The following is a 20,181-nucleotide window of genomic DNA, read 5'->3' as shown; positions in this document are numbered from 1 at the left end:
CACTGTAATTCAGTTACTCAAGGTCACAGAGTCACTTGGTGGCTTTGCCAAGTTGTCATTCGGCAGCCCACACATGCTTAGCACAGCTTCCTGGGGCTGGCTGGGTCCAGAGCTGGCGGGCTCCCTGGGGTCTGGGCTGGGTCCAGGGCTGGCGGGCTCCCCGGGGTCTGGGCTGGGTCCAGGGCTGGCAGCCTCCCCAGGGTCTGGGCAGGCTGACGTTCTCCTTCCTTTTCTGTCCTCTCGTTAGCTTCGCCTCAACAGCATCAAGAAGCTGTCCACCATCGCCTTGGCCCTCGGCGTCGAGAGGACCCGCAGCGAGCTCCTGCCCTTCCTTACAGGTACGGTGGGCTCCTGGGGCCTGGCGAGGGGGGTACTCTCAGGGGTGGTTCCCCCCAGGTGAGAGCACAGCCTCCCTGTGGATGTAACTGGTGTGAGTGCCCTGTGCTGGGTGCCGGGGGGTGGGGCGGGGACTGGTGAAAAGGGGTCTGGAGGCAGATAGAGCCAGATTTGAATGACAGCTTCTGCAGTTAGAACTGGTGACTTCAGGTGCGTTACCTGATTTCACTGTTCCACGTAGCTTTTGTCTCTAAAGTGGATGTGATCATCATGTGCTGTAGCGTTGTTGTGAACATGAAGTAGTGGTAGCGATAACACTCATTGCTGACACTTAGTACACACTTACTGTGTGCCAGGCAGTGTTCTAAGCCCTTTCTGGTGAGGATTGAGTTTGTTCACGTAGAGCCTGTGCTCAGTAAACGTGCGTCACCACGGTTGTCCAAGTTAACCAAGCTAACAGTGGCTCCTCAAGGTCGTTAGCTCACTGCCCCCACTTTAGAGCTGAGGAAGCAGAGGCATGGAGAGGGGAGGTAACTTAGTGGGGGTGGCCCAGATGGGATGTTTTTTCAACACGCTGGCTCCAGACTTGACAGCATGCCTAATGACGATGGCGCAGCTTGGGTCCTGACTACCTGGGCTCAGATTCTAGCTCTGCCACTTTCTAGCTCGGTGACCTCGGGCTCGGTGTTTAACTCCTGCCCACCTCCGATTCTTTACATGTGAAACGGGTGTGACATTGCAGCCGACTGTGAAGGTGGGACAGGCTCCCACGGGAAGTGCTCAGCCCGGGGTGAACGCTGTGTGAGTGTGAGCCATCAGTCTGCTCCCAGGCTCTCCTGTCCACGAAGATGCACTTCGCGCACTTAGCACAACGTCTTGACGGGGACTGGATCAAATCACCACTTAACAGTGAATCCTGTTCCTGTGTTCTTACTATGACTTCCTGCCTTATGCTAACTAAAGTCACAAGTAAAGGCTCAGCGTTACGCCGCGCTTTGTCCCTGAGGAAGCTCCTTCATATCTGATCCTCTCACTTGGGCCTAGTGGCGGTGCTGGCGGGGAGGGAGGCAGAGCGTGTCACCCCCTCGTCACTTCACACTGGGGGAAGGTGAGACCTGAGGAGACTTGTAGGGACTCGGCCACAGTCACGGCTGATGACGAGGCACACGGCGTGTCTGCCTCTGAACACCACCTCAGGAAGAGGCGTCTGCACATGTCACGTTGAGCTTCCACTGGTGAACCGTTGGAGAGACTTGAAGGCTTTAGAATGCCAGGTCTGGGACAACTTCTGGGGCCAGGGGTACATGGGGTGTGGCATGGCGGTGTATAAAGTGGTTAAAAGTTTAGAGAAAGGAAAAGTTTGAGGGGGCCTGAGTTTGAAACCCAGCTGTGCCACCAGCGTGCTGGGCGCACCTGGGCCAGCCCCTCCACCTCTCCGCAGCGGGGGATCAGGTAGGACCTAGCTCAGGGTTGCTGGGAGGATTCAGTGCTCCTCACAGAGCCTGATCCATAGACGAAGCATCACATGCCCTAGGAGTTCTGTGATGAGGTCGTGGGGGAGGGAGACCGGCAGGGGGAAACGGCGAGCAGAGGCAGGATCAAACATGGTAATGTGCCGGTGAGGCCAAGAGGACAGGGAGGCTGGGAGGGCCATTCTGTAGAGGCGGGCACGGTGGAAACGCGAGGTGCTGGCAGTTCTGGGTATTGGCTTTCACGAATGGTGCTTGGCTGAGGAGTCTGGACCAGAGATTGAGTTGTTCCAGTTGAGGATATGCGTGTAAGTTCTCCGGGAGATGGACAGAACAGGCAGGTGATCTGACCCGGGTAGAGAGGGAGCCAGGGAAGCCGAGGCTGGGGAGGAGCCTGAGGGCGTGGGGTGCTGGAGCCGCGGTGGCCTGAGTTCACTAAAGCGCCAACTCTCGTGCGGGGCCCCACACTGAGCTCTTCATCGAGAGCGGCTGTTGCCCTGCAGTCTGCGAACAAATCTGAAGTGAGAACAACTCTTGTGATTTGGGACATGAGAAAATAGTCTAAGAGGTGACGTGAGTTGCCTCACAGCCAGCCAACGGCAGAGCAGGGTTTTAACCCACAGGAGGGAGAGTGTGCCTTGCTTAAGCTCAGGAAGTTGAAACGCCAGCATAGACGCCAGGGATGCTGGCATCTTCTGCTGTAGAGGTTCCCACCGCCTTGGGGAGAGAGGGCAGAGCTTGAGAAAGGCCTTTGGACTCGGGCTTTAGGACAGGAGAGTTCACCCTTCACACATTCGTTCGTTCCAGCAGCAAACCTGCGTTGAGCTCCCACTGTGCTCATCTCTGGCAGAAACTGGGGTGCAGAGAGGAGCCAGTCCTGGGCTCAGGTGGTCAGGGCCTGTGGTGAGGTCTCTGATGAAGGCGGCAGGATTGGGCAGGGAGCCCAGAGAAGGGACCTAACCTGTCTGGGAGGCAGCCTGGAAATCTTCCGGAAAGCAGTAGCTGAACTGAATGTCGAAGGGTGGAGAACTCAGGCAGAAGAGGATTTCTTGGTGGAGAGAACCTTGCTGAGGGTAGAAGCCAAAAAGCTCCCGTTTACAGGCTCTGCCCTCATCTACATGGACTTACTTGTGCCTCACTGTAACCTTCACTGAGAGGTGGAAGTGACTGGCACCATCTTACAGGCGCAGAAACAGGGATGCAGAGCGGGGCTCATTTCCCCAGCGGCGTCCTACACCTCGTAACAGGCACTCTGTCATCCGACCCTGCCTGCGCCTTCGTCTGCCTGCCCAGCTGGAGGGTGGCAGAATGGATGGAGCCTGCTCGTTCCAAGCTCAGGTTCCTGAGGGGCTGGGGTCAGACTTGGGATGGGACCATAACGCAGTCTGTCTTGTCCCGCAGACACCATCTACGATGAGGATGAGGTCCTCCTGGCCCTGGCGGAACAGCTGGGAACCTTCACCACTCTGGTCGGAGGCCCTGAGTACGTGCACTGCCTGCTGGTGAGTCTGGAAGGTGGGAAGTCCTCTGCCGGCCCCTGGTGGGGTCAGCCCTGGTCCTCCCAGCCCCGGCAGGGAGGCGAGAGTGCAGGAGAGGCCGAGGCCATCTTCTCAGAACAGACAGGCTCGGACATCAGCTGTCATCCGGCAAGTCAGCAGTGCGCTTAGTACAGCAATGTGAATATGCTGTTGTCGTCCTTGCTGTGGACTGACCTGCTCCAGCCCCACCTGGGACTTTACACATGAGGCTTTGGGTTTTGGAGTCAGGCTGGGTTCTTCCACTTATTTGCTGTGTGGCTTGTAAGTTACTTAACCTCTCTGTGCTATACGTTGCTCATCTGTAAAGGGGGAGTCATGAAAACTTGAGAGTCGACTTAAGAAGCCCTTAACACAGTATGAGCATGTAGTAGGTACTCAGAGGTGTTAGCTCTGTTGTCATTGTGACTTTTGGGGTCGTGTCCACCCTTTGGGGTGTAGACAGCCACGTGGAGCACGGAGCAGTTAAGCATCTTGTCCGAGCTTGCGCTGCTGGTCAGTGGCAGAGCTGTGATTCCAGGCGTGCCGTGTCCATTTGACTCTCCCCCAGGCCCGCCCACTTCCTGCCTGCACAGCTCTGTGCTGGGTAATGGCTGGGGACACAGATGGGTCAAATACTGACAGTAACTGCTGTTTGGGACAAGAGAAGGGAGGAGGTGCCCCAGTCTTGTGACCCGAGTCCAGAGAACCTTTGAAGTTGCTCAGTGCCTGGTTTTCACTGTTCCTCAGGGCCACGGGCCATTGCTGTCACCTTTCCCCCATTAGTTCTGTATTTCATTGTTCCTAAGGACACATTTGCGTACTTTGGCATCTGCACTTGATGGTGTTTTACAATTACAGTCAGCAGGCTTTTTTCCTTTTGGTGCTATATGAAATCATGTTCTTCTCAGAGTTGTTGGGATCTTGGATTTGAGCAAATATTGTAATTTCCTTTCTTCCAAACGTGCATTAAGCACTAAGAAGATTTGATAATTACCATGAAGTCTGGTATCCTAGCTCTCATCTGTGTCTGCATGTCTAATTTGTATCCGTACACACAGAACCTGTACGTGCGTGAGGTCACGTCACATGTTTCACACAGAGCGGGCCTGCCTAGCACAAGGAAGGTGATGCGGTCCGTGGGCCAGCCTGAAGGGGCCCCTCAGACCCCGCAGAACTGCCGCAGCCCCTGGTGCTTGTGTTTTCCGAGGAGAGCATTCATGGCTTTCAGCAGCTTCTCAGGGAACTCGGGAGCTGCAAGCGCTGCCGAGAACCCCACAGCTTCAACATGGGCCCAGGGCCTGCAGACTAAGGGCTGAGGCTTGTTGGGGAGCCGGGACTGGAACCCACGGGGCCTCCCCCTGCCAAGTCAGGGTCTTCTCACTGAGCATTCTCAGCAAGGGAAACCCCAGTCACCCTGTACGGCCTCTGGGGGAGCAGTCACAGTGACCTCTGGGCCGGGCAGTGCTGGAGCCCACAGGCAGGTCAGGTCAGGACAGCACGAGCTCGCTCAGCACCCGCCGCGTACATCCCGGTGCCTTGTGTATAGGAAGCCGTCATGGCCCCTGGCGACCCCTTGAGACTTGTGCTGGTGCCAGTTCTCAGGTGAGGAAGCTGAGGCACAGGCCCAGCTGGGGAGAGGCAGGGCCAGGGTTTGATCCAGGCCCCCAGTTCTTAACCACTAGCCCTCTTCTGTACTGTCGTCTGTACTGTCCTCAGGGCTCCTGTCTGTCCCATATGCTGATCAGAGCTGGAAAAAAGGGAAACCGGGGGCCCTGGGAACTCAGAGAAGGTGCCTGATCTGGTTTAGATGGGATGCAGAGCTGTCAAGGAGGACCTCTTGGAGGACGTGGCAGTTAACCTGGATTTTGACAAGTGACAAGAAATGGGAAATGGCTGTTTTGCAATCTGTTCATTTATGAAAGTGAGCAAGGACTGTGGCCGTGGGAACCCAGAGGTGTGTCAGACCTATTCTGGCCTCTGTTCTCTGCGTTGGTTTGTGAAGTGAAGTTAATTTCACAGAGCCTCATGTAGCTACAGTGTGAGGATTCTTTCTGTATCAGCAGCTCTTAACCCTGTTGGGAGTGGTGGATCCCTCTGAGAACCTGCTGGAAACTCATTTCCTCTCCTCATGTAGTATAGACGATGTCAGGGTTCACACCTCTCCCTCCGCAGGTTTGAGGGCCCACCTTCTGTCACACAGGCCTCACGGCAATGGGTCTCCATTGTGCAGAAGCATCACTTGAAGTTTCCTAAGCGCACACCTTCCCCAGTCTTTAGGTCTGTGCTGGGAGGGACCTCCTTCTGTGGGAACCTGCCCCCCCCCAACACAGACCTAAAGGCCCCTGGGTGACATGACGACCGCTCAGCCTCGGTCCCCGTGGAAGGTGACCACAAGTTCCATGCGCAGTCTCTCAGGGAGCACTGACAGTGCCTCCTGGGTGCCAGCCTGGGGAGGGGACAAGGAAGTGAGAAGAGCCCATCCCTGCAGTGCCCGATGACACATCACCTGCAGCCACACCCCCAGGAACCAGAACCCTCAGGCAGCACGTCCCTGTGACAGGTTGCACGCTGTGGGTCCCCAGGGAGGCATAGTGCTCCATTTTCCTTTTGACTCATGGCCAGCCTTTTAAAAATGAGATTAAGAATTTGTTTTTGATTTTTATTGTGGTAAATTATAAATAGTATTAATCATTTTAGCCATTTCGAAGTGTCCAGTTCTGTGGCATTAGGACATTCACATTGGTGTAGCCATCGCCAGCCTTTGTCTCCAGAACTTTCTCATGTTCCCCAGGCTGAAACTCTGTACTCATTAACCAGTAACTCCCTCAGCCCCCTCCCTCAGCCCCTGGCCACCAGCAGCCCACTTTCTGTCTCTGTGACCCTGACTGCAGACATCCCTCAGAGATGCTGCGGGTTCAGCTCCAGACTGCCGTAATAAACTGAATAGTCCAGTAAAATGACTCATGCATTTTTTTGTTCCCCAGTATATATAGAAGTTGTGTTTACACTTTCCTGTAGTCTATTAAGTGTACAATAGCATTCTGTCAAAAAAAGTACATACCTTCATTAAAAAATACTTTCTCGCTAAAAATTGCTAACCATCACCTGCACCTTCAGCAAGTTGTCGTCTTTTGAGTAGTAACATCAGAGGTCACTGATCACACATCATCATGACAAATTCATTAATAAGAACAAGTTTGAAATATTGCGAGAATTACCAAAATGTGACACAGACATGAAGTGAGCACGTGCTGTTGAAAAAATCATGTTGTAGACTTGCTCAGTGCACGCGGCCACAAACCTTCAGTTGGTGAAACAGCGCAGTATCTGCAGGGTGCCGTCAGATGAACGCAGTGACGCGAGGTGTGCCTGTACTCCAGGGACTGGCCATAAAGGAATCGTGCTACGTGTAGTCATTTGTGACTGGCTCATTTCATTTAGCATAATGTCTTCAAGGTTCATCCAGATTGTAGCATGTTTTAAAAGAGATTTTTCACATTAAGAACTTGGCCCTTTTGACTGCTTTTGGAGAACCAGAGATGGGCAGAGCTGGCAGGCAGCTGCACTCTCTAGACTATACGTTGTGTGGTTTGCGACCATCTCTGCCTGTCTCTTGTCCCCACTTGTCACCTTTGCTCATTGTTTCATTCTGTTACCTGCTCGAGCCCAGGAAGCATTTCCTTTTATGATTTCTTCCTCCTTTCTGTACCTGTCAGGCTAAGTTGGACTTCAGACTGTAGCCCTCCCCATCTTTATTTGAACAGATTAGGATAAATTGAGTCTCCTTGTGTTAGGTCAGTAATTACTGAGTTCCTGCCTGTGCCAGGAGGTCTGCTGGGCTCAGGGATACAGTGGTGAGCCAGTCTGTTGTCCCTAAAGGAATGCAGTCGCTCCAGGCCTCACAGGAACAAAGCAGGGAGCAATCACAAGCCCCAGGGTCCCCTAGTTTCATGAGCTTGTGATGCAGTTGCCCGTCAGCAGCCACAGCTTTGCTTTTCAGCCCTTTGGAGGGGGCCCGGCTGAGACCCTGGCTTGTAGCTGTTACTAGCTTGGTTGAGTTACCTAGCCTGTTGTGCCTCAGTTCCCTCTTTTTTATTTTTTATTAAAAAAATTTTTTTAATAGAGGTGCTGAGGATTGAGCCTAGGCCCTCATGCGTGCTAAGCACGTGCTCTACCACTGAGTTCTACCCTTCTGCCTTTCTCTTTTTTAAAACGAAGACAGTAACAGGACCTGCTTCATAGGTTTCAGTGCATTAGAACCAGTACCTCCCAGAGTTGTGAAATTCAGTAGCCCTGCTTAGAACACGTAGGAAATAGATCTTCTAGACAACATCAGTAATGACTATTGCACTCTGAGAAGCTAATGACAGCTGTGGCCCTCTTCTCAGAAAGTGACAGGTACAGCTTTGGGGTTCAGGGACCCCACTGAAGCTCCTTCAAGGACCTGTAAGTGAGGTTCTTCAGGGAAGGCACGCTGGGTGAAGGCTGGTGTGGGGTGATCAGAGAAGGCCCACTGGAGATGAGCCCACGAAGGGGAGCAGGGTGGGGCTCCTGGGGTGAGGAGTGGGGGAAGCTGTCTGGTGACCTCGTGTCCTGCCCCACAGCCGCCCCTGGAGTCGCTGGCCACGGTGGAGGAGACGGTGGTGCGGGACAAGGCGGTGGAGTCCTTGCGGGCCATCTCGCACGAGCACTCGCCCTCTGACCTGGAGGCCCACTTCGTGCCCCTCGTGAAGCGGCTGGCGGGCGGTGACTGGTTCACTTCCCGCACCTCGGCCTGCGGCCTCTTCTCCGTCTGCTATCCCCGTGTGTCCAGTGCCGTCAAGGCGGAACTTCGACAGTGAGTGCCTGGCCTCTGACCCCTAGGAAATCCCAGCCTCTCTGCCTTGGCTTGGTCCCCTCCTCTCAAACCTCAGTCTCCTTTAGGCCTCCCCAGCCCCCAGCCCCCTCTTCCCACCGCGCAGAGAGGTGGCGTCTGGACGTGGTCCACTGTAAGTCCAGATGCTGCCTCCTGCTCATCTGGGACGTGGAGGTGATGGTGGGTCCTTCCTCCCACTGCTTATCGTGAGCTACTGAGAAGGTGCTTAGAGCAGAGTCTGGCACACAGAAACACTCAGCAGGTGATGTGTGACGCTGTCAGGCCTGTCCCAGTTCCGCAGATAGTCGTCAGATAGGCCATCTCCTCCCAACACCCTCCTCCCCTTTGGCTGCATACCCCAGGAAATTCCTTGTATGGAAGACTTGGCTTCCAGAAGGATCAGTGAAAATGTATTTAATTGGATTAAAATTCCTCTTAATGTGTGTTTCTTCCCCTTCCTCTGGACTTCTGTCTATCCGCCAACTCCATGGACCATTCATTGAGTGGCAAGCCCAGGCCCTGAGCCATCACTCATGCCAGGGTGCTGTGTGCCCCAGGCATCTCTGACTGGAGGCAGTCGTGCTGGAAAGTACAATCTTTGAGCAGCCCCAGGCCAGCACCTTAGCGAAGCACTTTTATGTGGTCACGATAGTAGAATCAGCACCTTCCGTTCATTGTAGATTTTTTATGTGCAGACGGGCTGCTGGTGTCCCACACGCATTACCTCGTTTAAACTTCAGAACGGCCCTGTCGGGTAGGCACTGTTGTCAGCCCCTTTATAAAGGACTAGGAGGGCTCGGGGTCATCCCTTGGCCAGGGTCACCCAGGCAGAGCCAGGAGACGTGGTCGCAGAGCATGTGCTCGCCCCTCTGCTGTACTGCCTGAGTCCCTCAGATGCCTCCTCCTGAGCTCCCCCTCAATCCCCAGGTACTTCCGGAACCTGTGCTCAGATGACACCCCCATGGTGCGGCGGGCCGCAGCCTCCAAGCTGGGGGAGTTTGCCAAGGTGCTGGAGCTGGACAACGTCAAGAGCGAGATCATCCCCATGTTCTCCAACCTGGCATCTGACGAGCAGGTGGGGCCTGCTCCCCTCCGTCTCCTCCGCCCCGGCGGACCCTGCGGTTGATAGGGAGTCCCAGGGCTGACGGGGCCTCTGCTTCCCTCCTTTTCCCATCCCCTCCCCAGGACTCGGTGCGGCTGCTGGCGGTGGAGGCATGTGTGAACATTGCCCAACTCCTGCCCCAGGAGGACCTGGAGGCCCTGGTGATGCCCACCCTGCGCCAGGCTGCTGAGGACAAGTCCTGGCGTGTCCGATACATGGTGGCCGACAAGTTCACAGAGGTACACAAGGGGACTGCGGACAGCATCTCACAGATGGGGAGGTGGGGCCCTCGGGAAGGGCAGGGCTGCCTGCAGAAGCTGGGGTTTTTGTGAAGCCCGATGGAATCATCAGGTGTTGGAGCAGTAAGAGCTCTAATCGTCCAGTCGGGTGTCACGTCACTTGCCAGCACTGATAGTTGCATCTTGAAGTGCTGTGTTGAGGAGGGTTCTGAGGCCAGCCTCAGGTTCTGTGCGAGAGAGCCCAGGAGTAGAGAAGGGTGGCATGTGTGTGATCTGAGCTAATCGCACTCAGTGAGGAACTGAGGCTTATTTGAGGCTCCGTGATTTGGCCAGGGCCACCCCCATGGCACCGGGACTAAATCTCAGCAGCGATTCCGAGGGCTGTTCGTGCCCCAGTCCTGGTGCCTTTAACTTTGATCTTGTTCTCATTCACCTCGACTACCTGCCAAGCCCTCTTACTTCCTTGCCTTCCTTTTCTGCAGCTCCAGAAAGCAGTGGGGCCTGAGATCACCAAGACGGACCTGGTCCCTGCCTTCCAGAACCTGATGAAAGACTGTGAGGCCGAGGTGAGGGCCGCAGCCTCCCACAAGGTCAAAGGTTGGTGCTGGCGACCAGAACACAGCCGTCGGGTGGGTGTCCGAGGGGCTGAGGGCAGAACCAGGACACTGGGTCTTACCTCCTGCCTCCATTTCCCTGCCCACAGAATTCTGTGAAAACCTCTCAGCTGACTGTCGAGAGAATGTGATCATGACCCAGATTTTGCCCTGCATCAAGGTAACGGGGAGTTTGGTGGGAGGAATAGAGCAGATGTGAGCCTGCTGGAAAGGAGATGTGAAATGGGGCTTTAGGGACAGCCAGGTGCAAACTGAGCTCCCCGCCATCTAGGACCAGCAGTCTTGGGTTCGGTGTAGTTCGGAGCCTTGAGTACAGGCAGAACCTGAGGCCTGGGGCTGAGCATGGAGGTCACTGTGTCTGCTCATCCAGAGAGCTTCGGGGTTGGGCTGGGGGCTGCTGGGAGCAGGCCGGACGTGGACGGAGCTGCATTCCCCTTGTACACTCTGCCTGCCCTGGGGGTGAGTGGGCAGGAGCGGGCTGCGTCTCAGGGCTGCTTAGGAGCTGGAGTCTCCTTAGCCACTGACCCCTGTGGCTCCCCCTTCCCTCCTTCTCCCAGGAGCTGGTGTCAGACGCCAACCAGCATGTCAAGTCAGCCCTGGCCTCTGTCATCATGGGCCTCTCTCCCATCCTGGGCAAAGACAACACCATCGAGCACCTGCTGCCCCTCTTCCTGGCTCAGCTGAAAGATGAGGTAAGGGCCTCGGGAAGGCTCTGGGCGCGTGGAGGTGACGGGTGGGGCAGCTGCTTTTCCAGACTGGCCAGGAATCTCCTAGGATCTCCAACAAACACCCAGATCACCAGTGAGTTGAATGTTTGCGGGCATGATGGACTACGTGTTCACTCGTTGGTTTGTTGAGCAGTTGTCTTGCACGTTCTGACACACACACACACACACACACACACACACACACACACACACACACACACACACACACACACACACACACACACACACACACACACACACACACACACACACACACACACACACACACACACACACACACACACACACACCCGTGTAGCTGCCATAGTTGATGTTTATCAGAGTTCAGGCTCAGATGCTGTAATCGAGACCCCAGAATACAGTGGCAGTTTCCACCGTAGAAATCTTTCTGAAATCTTTCTTTAGAGAAAGAATGGGTAAACAGCTCTTATGTCAATTTAGGCTTTTAGAATCCTTGGATACAAAGTCCTTTTAGCATAAGTAAGTGGTGAAATTGAATCATTTGTGTTTACGATATTCATGTAAACACTGAGCGTAGCAGACAAGTGAAACCAACAGGCTGATTAGCACTGGGACGGTTTCTGTCCTCTCCCTGCGTATCCTTGGCTTTAGAAGAAGCTTTAACCCAGTGTAGGGAGGGACACTGTTGGTTCTGAGGTTTCTCCTTTAGGCGTCAGGCCAGCTAGCAGGAACTTGGGTGCCTTCCGTGCCTGAAGGAGGATTTTATTATTTTAGATACGGAAAAGAGGGACTTACATGCTTTTCTCAAAGGCGTTGTTGGAGGGCCTCTTGGGGAATTTCACTTTGGAGCCACCAGCTGGGGCTGTTTCGTCCTCCCAGGGGTTGTCATTACTCTTCTTCACCGCCTGCTGGGTCTTAGTCCCCACAGCCACCTTTCAGTTTACTAACTTGCCAAAACAGCCCTCAGAAGTCGGAAAAGCTGTTATACTCATGGCTGCTGTTGAGTGAAAGGACACAGGTTAACGTCAGCAAAGGGAAAAGGTGCGTGAGAGACCAGGCGCGAGTTTCCAGTTACCTCCTCTCGGTGGAGTTACACCGCCGGCCCTTAGCTCTCCCAGCAGCGACACGTGACGGCAGATGTGGAGACTGCTAGCTAAGGACGTGCGCCAGCCCTGGCTTCTGGGGTTTTCATTGGGGTTGGTCATATCGGCCTGGAATGGAGCCGCCCTGTTTCCAGCCCCAGCAGAGGTCAAGTTGATGCCATGTGACCCAAGGCCCCCACCATAAATCACATTGTTAGCATAATCTGTCAGGCATGGCCCAGGTCCCCGGGTGAACAGAGACCCTTTCCTCAGGCTGGATGTTGCAGCTGCTTAGTGATCGTCTCCCTTTGGAATGTTCCACGTTTGAGCAGCCTGGGCCTGTCGGGTTAGCCCTTCACTGCACTGGCTTACTTGCTTCATTGATTCGTCTCAGTGCTCGCTTCCTCACCCCACAACTCATGGAGGGCGGTGTAGAAAGAACTAACTGTGCTGCCTGCTGTCCAGGAATATGTGAAGTAGGACAGGGCTCCAGTGGGGATCCTGTTTTGATTAACAAGAACTAATTGTGTTCATGTGCCTTTTTTTGATACATTGCTTCATATGTTTTGTGGAAACAGATGGGGGACAGGTTACCTGGCTATCCTGAGGTAGAGTGTTCCTGTGAAACCTGTCATAAGCCGAAATGGCATGAAGCAAAGAAGCAGTCTTCTTTTTTGTAAAAGCAAAAACCTTTGGATTTCTCTTGGTTGATGAAAGCAAGGACTCGTGTCGGTCTTTCATAAGCGCAGAGTGGTGCAAAGCGAACTTCTGAAAAGTGGGGCGTACTTGTATGTATGCACATATTGTGGATCAGTTTATAATATTGGTAGTTCACTAGGGATTCAAAAATATTTCTCTATTCCTTCATTTTTTTTTTCTTTCAGCAGACATGCATTGAGCCCCTATGATGGTCTAGAAACTGCTGGGTAGTGGGAAAATAAGGGTGAATGAGACTTGCTCCTTACAGCACGCAGAGACTAGCAGAGAAAGTAAAAGTAACAGAAATGATGAAGACAGTAAACTCCCACACGTCAAGCCCTTTGTGAATCAGACACTGTTGCAGGCACTTTAATAGCCTCAGCCACCATTTGGGATTAGATGGGTGTTTCCATGTCACAGACCAATCTCCAGAAAGGTTAAGTCCCTTGTAGCAAGCAGCAGAGCCAGGGTTATTACCTTGTCTGTTTTTCCCGGGTACCGTGTTTTTGTGCTGTGGTTCCTGCAGATTCTTCAGAACGGCTGAACATTTCTTGTCTGCTGGTACGAGATGTGAAAAGTTGCTTCCCGTAGTAACAATCACGGTGCTTGCTTTGTGCGGGCCTTTAACGTGTCCCCAGAGCCGGGCGCAGGCTTGGGAGGTAGTGGTCTGCCCTCAGGTGTTTGTTTTACGAAGGTGCTGCGGTTGAACGCTGTCCCCCTGTCCCGGGTTGTTGCCTTGTGCAGTGCCTTCTCTCAGAGCCTCCTGTCCTCCCCTCAGTGCCCAGAGGTGCGGCTGAACATCATCTCCAACCTGGACTGCGTCAACGAGGTGATCGGCATCCGGCAGCTGTCCCAGTCCCTGCTCCCTGCCATCGTGGAGCTGGCTGAGGATGCCAAGTGGCGGGTGCGGCTGGCCATCATCGAGTACATGCCTCTGCTGGCTGGACAGCTGGTGAGGGCGGAGGCCTGGGACCAGGGCCATCTGGTCACCGTGCGCTGTGTCTGGGGCTGTGCCAGGGTGACGGGGGCTATAAGGGCTCAGTGGAAGATGTGAGGACTGGGGAGTTGGAGGAAGGCACGTGGGAAACGGGGCCTTATCAGATGGATAGGATTCAGTGAGCGAGAGGAGAGAAAGGAGCCCCTCAGGTGAAGGTGAGAAGTGTCCCGTCCATGTGGGGTGGGTGTGGATCTCCTGGGGTTCGCTGGAAACCAGTCTTCCTTGATCCCTTACCTCCTTGTCTTCCGCAGGGGGTGGAGTTCTTTGATGAGAAACTCAACTCCTTGTGCATGGCCTGGCTGGTGGATCATGGTGAGTACCCCAGTGTCTGGCAGGAGACCGGGGCTCTGGGAAGGATGCACGGGCGGGCTGCCTGGGGCTGGTGGGAGGAGTGGGGGAGTCTGGAGTTGAGCTCGCAGATGCTCGCGTGGACCAGCTCCCTTGCCTGTCAGGGTCCTGGAGAGGTGCAGGGTAGCAGGCTGCCGCAGAGGGTCACCAGGGCCTTCCTGGAATAGTGGGGAGGCCAAGGGCCACCGAGCAGACAGCCTGGGTTTGAATCCTACCTCCGGGCTGTCAAAGCTTAAGCAAGTCACTTGCCATCTTTCAGCCCGCACTCATTCTGTAAAACATGGGACTTCTCATCCCAGTCTTTTGGGGCCATTGTGAGAATTGCTTATTGTTTTCACTAAAGAGTAGTAAAAATAAAAGTTAACATTTGTCTGTAACAGGCTCCATACCATGTACTAAGTACTAAATCATTTGCTTGGGCAGGTCACTTCTCAGAGTCTCCATTTGTCATCTGTATCTTGGGGCTACAGAAAAGGTGCTGCGACATTTAGCATCCATTGAGCCCTTTCTTTGTCTTGGAGTTTATCGATTCAGATGTGGCCTGGATCTAGGGCTAGGTAGGCAGTAGTGAGTGTGACTGTTACTCTGCCCGCCTCAGTCCTCCACCTCGTGAGTCACCGCCCCCTCTCCCTCATCTTCTACAGTCTACGCCATCCGTGAGGCGGCCACCAGCAACCTGAAGAAGCTGGTGGAGAAGTTTGGGAAGGACTGGGCCCATGCCACCATCATCCCCAAGGTCTTGGCCATGTCCGGCGACCCCAACTACCTGCACCGCATGACTACACTCTTCTGCATCAATGTGAGCATGCCCACCTGCCCGCTGGCCTGTCCCTTGGGGGCTGGGAGCACCTGGGAGAGGAGGGATGGCAGAGGGTCCTCAAGGGGGACACCAGGTATGGGGAAGCGATGGGATCTGGGGTTGCAGGGATGAGTCCTTGGGGAGCAGCAGGCCAGAGGTTGGGGCTCCCCGGTCAGAGTCACAGGGCCCCCGGGGGTGGGGACCTGCGTGGTGGGAGACATGGCCTGTTGAAGAAGTGATTGCCAGACCTCTCTGAGCACCCTCTCCTCCACAAAATGTGTGTATATCTATTCATGGTGTAATGGCTAAATGTGCAGCTTCTCGAATCAGACCTACTTTTTTAATTCTAGCTTTGCCATGTATTAGCTGTGCACCTCGAGAGAATCACCTCACTGCTTAGTGCCTCAGTTTTCTCACCTGTAGAGGACTCATACTGTTGATTATAGCACCAGGTTCACGAGGCTGTGAGGCTCAATCTGGTCATACGCGCAGCGCGTTCAGAACAGCTCCGCAACGTGCAGAAAGCGCTCTGGTCTGGTCACTTAAACACACCGTACACGTGACTAGAAATTAAAGGCTAGGATTTAAAAACTAACATAGCCAAGTGTTCTGATGCTTGCTTCCCATGTGCTACTTCAGAGACCACTGCACTGAGGAAGGGACCCTGGGGTTAGGAATCAAGTCCTATCCCCCGAAGATGAAGGGAAATGCGAGGATGGGGAGACAGGACTGGGGCAGTGTGGGCTGGGACGCTTCCAGGGCAGGTAGACGATGGTGGTAGGAGGGCATCAGGGGAGTTGGGAACTCCATCTCTGCCATCAGGGCGGGCACACTGGGCTCCGAGTTCCCCGGGTTGCTCAGCTCCACCCTCCGGCCTGACAGTCACCACAGTGGCCTGGTCAGAGGGAGGGAGAAATGGCAGTTAGCCGTGAACTTTGGGTCATGGCTCTCTGCTCCTTACTGGCCTCCAGGTGCTGTCTGAGGTCTGTGGGCAGGACATCACCACCAAGCACATGCTGCCCACAGTGCTGCGCATGGCTGGGGACCCTGTCGCCAACGTCCGCTTCAACGTGGCCAAATCCCTACAGAAGATAGGGCCCATCCTGGACAACAGGTGAGGCCTGGACCCTCCTTCACACATGGCTGGTTTTAGGCATCTTAATCTCTGACCTTTGAATGTAGAGCCTAGAGTTTGAGGCCCAGCACTGCTCTCTGCTCACTGTGTGACTTTGAGGTCTTAGTTTCTTCAGAAGTAGAATGAGAATTCCCATGGCCTGCCTCACCTGGTGGGAGGGTGAGAGGTGCAGTTCTGTGTACGAGCAACAAATCTCTAGAAAATAAATTAACGTGTGTGTGTGTGTGTGTGTGTAACGTACAGTGGCACCAGGAACATCAAATACCAAGGAATAAATGTAATGAAAGCTGCGTAAATACCTCTACTGAGAACTGTAAAACAGGGCTTTGAGAAATGAAAGAAGACCTGCGTGATACTCACGGGTGCGATGGTTCCCAGATTCACCTATACAGTTAGTATAATCTCAGTCAGTCTCAGCAGGTTCTTTCGTGGAAAATGGACAGGTGGATTCTGGAGCTAACATGAAAATTCAAAGGCCTGGAATAAGCACGCTTGTCCTAAAGAATAACAGAGGTGGAAGGCTTACACCACTAGATACCGACTCTTAGCATGACGCCACCGGAATTAAATGGCGGGGTGTCGGCACGGCATCCAGGTAGCTCAGTGGGACAGAGTGGGGGGCACAGAAACAGACCCTCACCTACATAACAGCAGGGGCCACCGCAGTTCGGGGGGAACTGGGGCTACTTTCCATGGGTGGCTGGGTTAGAATGGCTAACCTTAAAAAGGCTCGGTGCACAGCTGGTGGTGAGGAGCAGCGGTGTGGGGGGAACAACTGGAACTCTGGTGTTGCCGGTGGGGTTGTAGATGGTAAATGGGCACAGCGACTGAAAATTGGTAAAATCAAGTGAAGCTAATCAGACGTCTGCCCGTGAGCTGGCATGTCCTCTCCTGTGTGTGCATCCAAGAGAAGTGAGTGCTTGTTTCTAATAGAATGTTCGTGAGCCTTAGTCATATTAGCCATGGGATGGAAACGGCGCAGGTGCGCGTTGACAGTCCAGTGGATCAGTTGGGGTTTGTTCATGTGGTGGGAGACTAGGCAGCGATGAAGAGACTTCTGCTGTCCGCCTCAACCCAGTGACCCATAGACGTGTGTGTGAGAAGCCAGCCCGAGAAAACTGTCCTGGGATGATTCCATTGGTATCAACTTCAAAACTAGATAAAGGGCTGTGGATGATAGAAGTGAGAAGAATGGTGTTATGTGGGGGGGGCGGTGCTGGCTGTCCGCTGGACGGGGACCCGTGAAGCCTGCATCTCTGATTTCTCCCTCTGTCCAGGACGTACACCTTTAGTTTCCCTCCAAAGTCCACCTTCACTTCCCCGAATAACTGTCAGTGCAGACACATTTCCCTGGGCCCCTTCCTGTGGGGCCCACGACCGCCTCTTGGGCACTTGCCACTCCTGATACTCGTCATCAGTTTGGTGTGTGTCTTCCTCAAGCCCAGGCTCTGGGCGAGAATCAGGAGGGCTGGATTTACCGCTGTGTTCACACCTGGTACGCAGTAGGCCTCGGGAAATGTGTCAAATGGATGAAAGGCTTCCCTTTGCTGAGGCTCAGGCTTGTGGGTTCTTGGGCCTCTGCCCTACTTTTCCAGACTGTCCAATCTCCCTGTTGTGGGCCCCAGAGACCACTGTCCTGGTTTGTCAGACATCCAACCTTCCATCATATCTCTGGCCTCAGAGACTGTTACTTCACTTGGTGTCTGCGTCTGTGCACACCTTGTGCCCCCGCCTGCCGGGCTGACCCCCTCCCTTTTCCCCTTCCAGCACCCTGCAGAGTGAAGTCAAGCCCATCCTAGAGAAGCTGACCCAGGACCAGGACGTGGACGTCAAGTACTTTGCCCAGGAGGCTCTGACTGGTAAGGCGCTGAGAACTTGGAGGGGTGGAGGGGTCGGGGCTCTGTACTAGGCCTGGGAGCAGCAGCTCCTGGGGAGGGGGAGAGGCAGGAGCAGTTGTGGGTGGAGGGCCAGCTGCAGATCTGACTCCAGCCTGTTCTGTTCCCCCAGTTCTGTCTCTCGCCTGATGCTGGAAGAGGAGCCAACGCCAGCCTCTGGTGTCTGCCCTTCCCCCACAAAGCCCCTTCCTTGGGGAGACGGTGGGGGGCCTTTGGTTGTCACTCCCTGTGCATGGTCTGACCCCAGGCCCCTTCCCCCAGCACGGTTCCTCCTCTCCCAGCCTGGGAATCTGACTTCTCACCGTCCACCTCTCAGGGGCTGGGGGGACACAGGGTGGGACAGGGCAGTGACCCTGGGAGGGAGGGGCCGCTCCCGCCTGCGCTGGGGGAGAGATTCCGAGCACCCCAGGTTGCTGGCTCCTGCGCTGTAATGGGGACCCCTCCCCCATCTACTTCACCCCCCGTCCCTTTCCCACTGTGGTTTTTTTGTGTCAACTGTGCCGTTTTTATTTTATTCCTTTTTTCCCCTTTTCACAGAGAAATAAAGGTCTAGAAGTAGCTGGTCCTCTGGTCTTAGTCACTGGCACCAGCCCAGGGCCGCAGTCTCAGCCTTTTCTCTGGGGAGGACCCAGTTACTGGGCTCGCCACACCTGTGTGTCCCGCGAGTGGGGAGGATTCTCTGAGAAGCCGCGGGAGTGCAGCTGGTCTCGGGTAGAAGGTCCATGAGGTGCCTCTGGCCGGCAGTCCTGATCTGCAGTTGAGTTTTGCAGTGGTGAAGGGCCGGTGCCTTGGAGCCAGGCTGTCTGTGTCCAAATTCTAGTTCTTTCAGTTAATTGCTATGTAGGTTGCCTAGTCTCTTTGAACTCAGTTTACAAAACTCTGTAAAACAGGGGTAACAGTGGAATCCAGGTCATGGGGCAATTGTGAAGACTGAGTAAATACATGTAAAATGAGTAACAAGTATGTGGCGTGAGACAGGAGGGTCAGGGCTAGTCATAGCTTGCCGGAGAGCCCCCTGCGGGCTGAGCCCTGGCCCTGCGGGGGTCTCGGGTAATCAGGGCTGTAGTGGGGAGCAGGCAGAGGACTGAGGTTAGACAGAACCAGTTGTCTCGCGATGTATGTTTAACCTGTTTCTTTACTAGATACAGACACTCTGAGGTTTTGCTGGGCACGTGCCTGGGTTCAAGGTATTTTCCTAGGGTCTCTTACAGTTCGGTGTGGTGTTGTGTCTACGTTCTGGCCAGTAACAAGCGGTATGTGCAGCTTCTAGGAGGTGTTCCTCCGTGGGGAGATGTGCTCCCCCTCCTTTCCTCCTTCCTGTGCTCCGGAATGTGGATCCGATGGCCAGAGTGGGAGCAGCCATCCCAGGCCGGGAAGCTGTCTTCAGCGTGTGGGCCCAGCAAGGCAGCAGAACCAGATAGGAGCAGCCTGGGTTCCTGATGCTCTGAAGATCCACACCAGTTACCAGTCCCCTGGGAAAGGTAAACTGTTGGGGCTTTCGTTACCTGCAGGTCACCCAAATTCTAACTGGTGCAGGGACCAAAGAGCCCCGGAGAGAGGAGCCCAGACGTGGTGGATGGTGGTGCGTGTAAGGTTTCACAGAGGACGTGACGCCTGAGAGAATCCTGGCTCAGCAGGGTGGAGGGGAAGTTGGCATTGGATGACAGGGCTACTTCACCAGCTCCTCAGCTGTCATGTCACTGCCTCCCTGCTGTTTGCTAGACCAGATTGAACCTGGGGGATGAGGGTGAGGGAGACCCTATTCCTCCCGTTATTAGCTTACATGAGTTTCGTAAGAGCAGGACCTGTGGTTTACACTCAGTCTCCCAACCGCCACCCGACAAAACTGTGCCTTTCCTGGGCTATGAATATTTGAAGAACTGAGGGCGTGAAGAGTGCCTGAGATTGGGAGGAGGGCAGTGTGATCGCGTTCAGTGTGACATTGTTCAAGCCTGGTCAGCAAGCTACCAGTAAATGCTGAAGGAACATTCACGTGAAGATCCCTGGGGCTCCACTTGCATTTAACTGCATAACAACCCATCCCCCAAGCTCAGTGACTTAAAACAGTGAAATGTGTGATTCCTCACAGTTCTGCGGCCTCACCTTGGCTCATTGGGAAGGTGCTTCCTCTCCATGTGGTGTCTCCTGGGGCTGCAGCGTTGACAAGGACTTCTTCGCTCCCGGGTTGGCGCCTCCGCTGAGGCCCAGTGTAGCATTTCTCACCACGTGGCCCTTCCGGGGTGGCTGGACCTCTTTATCTGATGGCTCATGGCTCCACGGCAGTTTGCCAGAGAGCAAGTCCCACTTTACAAGTGCTGCTTGAACTTAAACCTCTGCTGCACCACGAGCCAGAGCAAGTCCTGTGGCCAAGCCCAGAGCCAGCATGGGAGGGGCCCACTCGAGAC

General features: G+C 54.5%; 1 protein-coding gene across 1 annotated transcript in view; it reads left to right on the top strand.

The window, feature by feature from the left end:
- PPP2R1A (protein phosphatase 2 scaffold subunit Aalpha) overlaps positions 1–18,334 on the top strand; it is a 30,714-nt gene extending 12,380 nt beyond the window's left edge. The window contains exons 2-15 of the mRNA XM_010952663.3: positions 248–338; positions 3,207–3,307; positions 7,927–8,159; positions 9,105–9,252; positions 9,363–9,518; positions 10,001–10,115; positions 10,222–10,292; positions 10,690–10,824; positions 13,381–13,554; positions 13,851–13,911; positions 14,592–14,746; positions 15,718–15,860; positions 17,649–17,740; positions 17,889–18,334. Of these exons, the coding sequence (XP_010950965.1) occupies positions 248–338; positions 3,207–3,307; positions 7,927–8,159; positions 9,105–9,252; positions 9,363–9,518; positions 10,001–10,115; positions 10,222–10,292; positions 10,690–10,824; positions 13,381–13,554; positions 13,851–13,911; positions 14,592–14,746; positions 15,718–15,860; positions 17,649–17,740; positions 17,889–17,905 (1,692 nt within the window). The 3' untranslated portion in view covers positions 17,906–18,334. The remainder of the gene's footprint in view (positions 1–247; positions 339–3,206; positions 3,308–7,926; positions 8,160–9,104; positions 9,253–9,362; positions 9,519–10,000; positions 10,116–10,221; positions 10,293–10,689; positions 10,825–13,380; positions 13,555–13,850; positions 13,912–14,591; positions 14,747–15,717; positions 15,861–17,648; positions 17,741–17,888) is intronic.
- Positions 18,335–20,181: the final 1,847 nt, after the last annotated feature.

This window comes from Camelus bactrianus, chromosome 9 (genome assembly GCF_048773025.1).
Source record: "Camelus bactrianus isolate YW-2024 breed Bactrian camel chromosome 9, ASM4877302v1, whole genome shotgun sequence".
Lineage (NCBI taxonomy): Eukaryota > Metazoa > Chordata > Mammalia > Artiodactyla > Camelidae > Camelus > Camelus bactrianus.
This window is presented reverse-complemented; position numbering and strand designations above follow the sequence as displayed.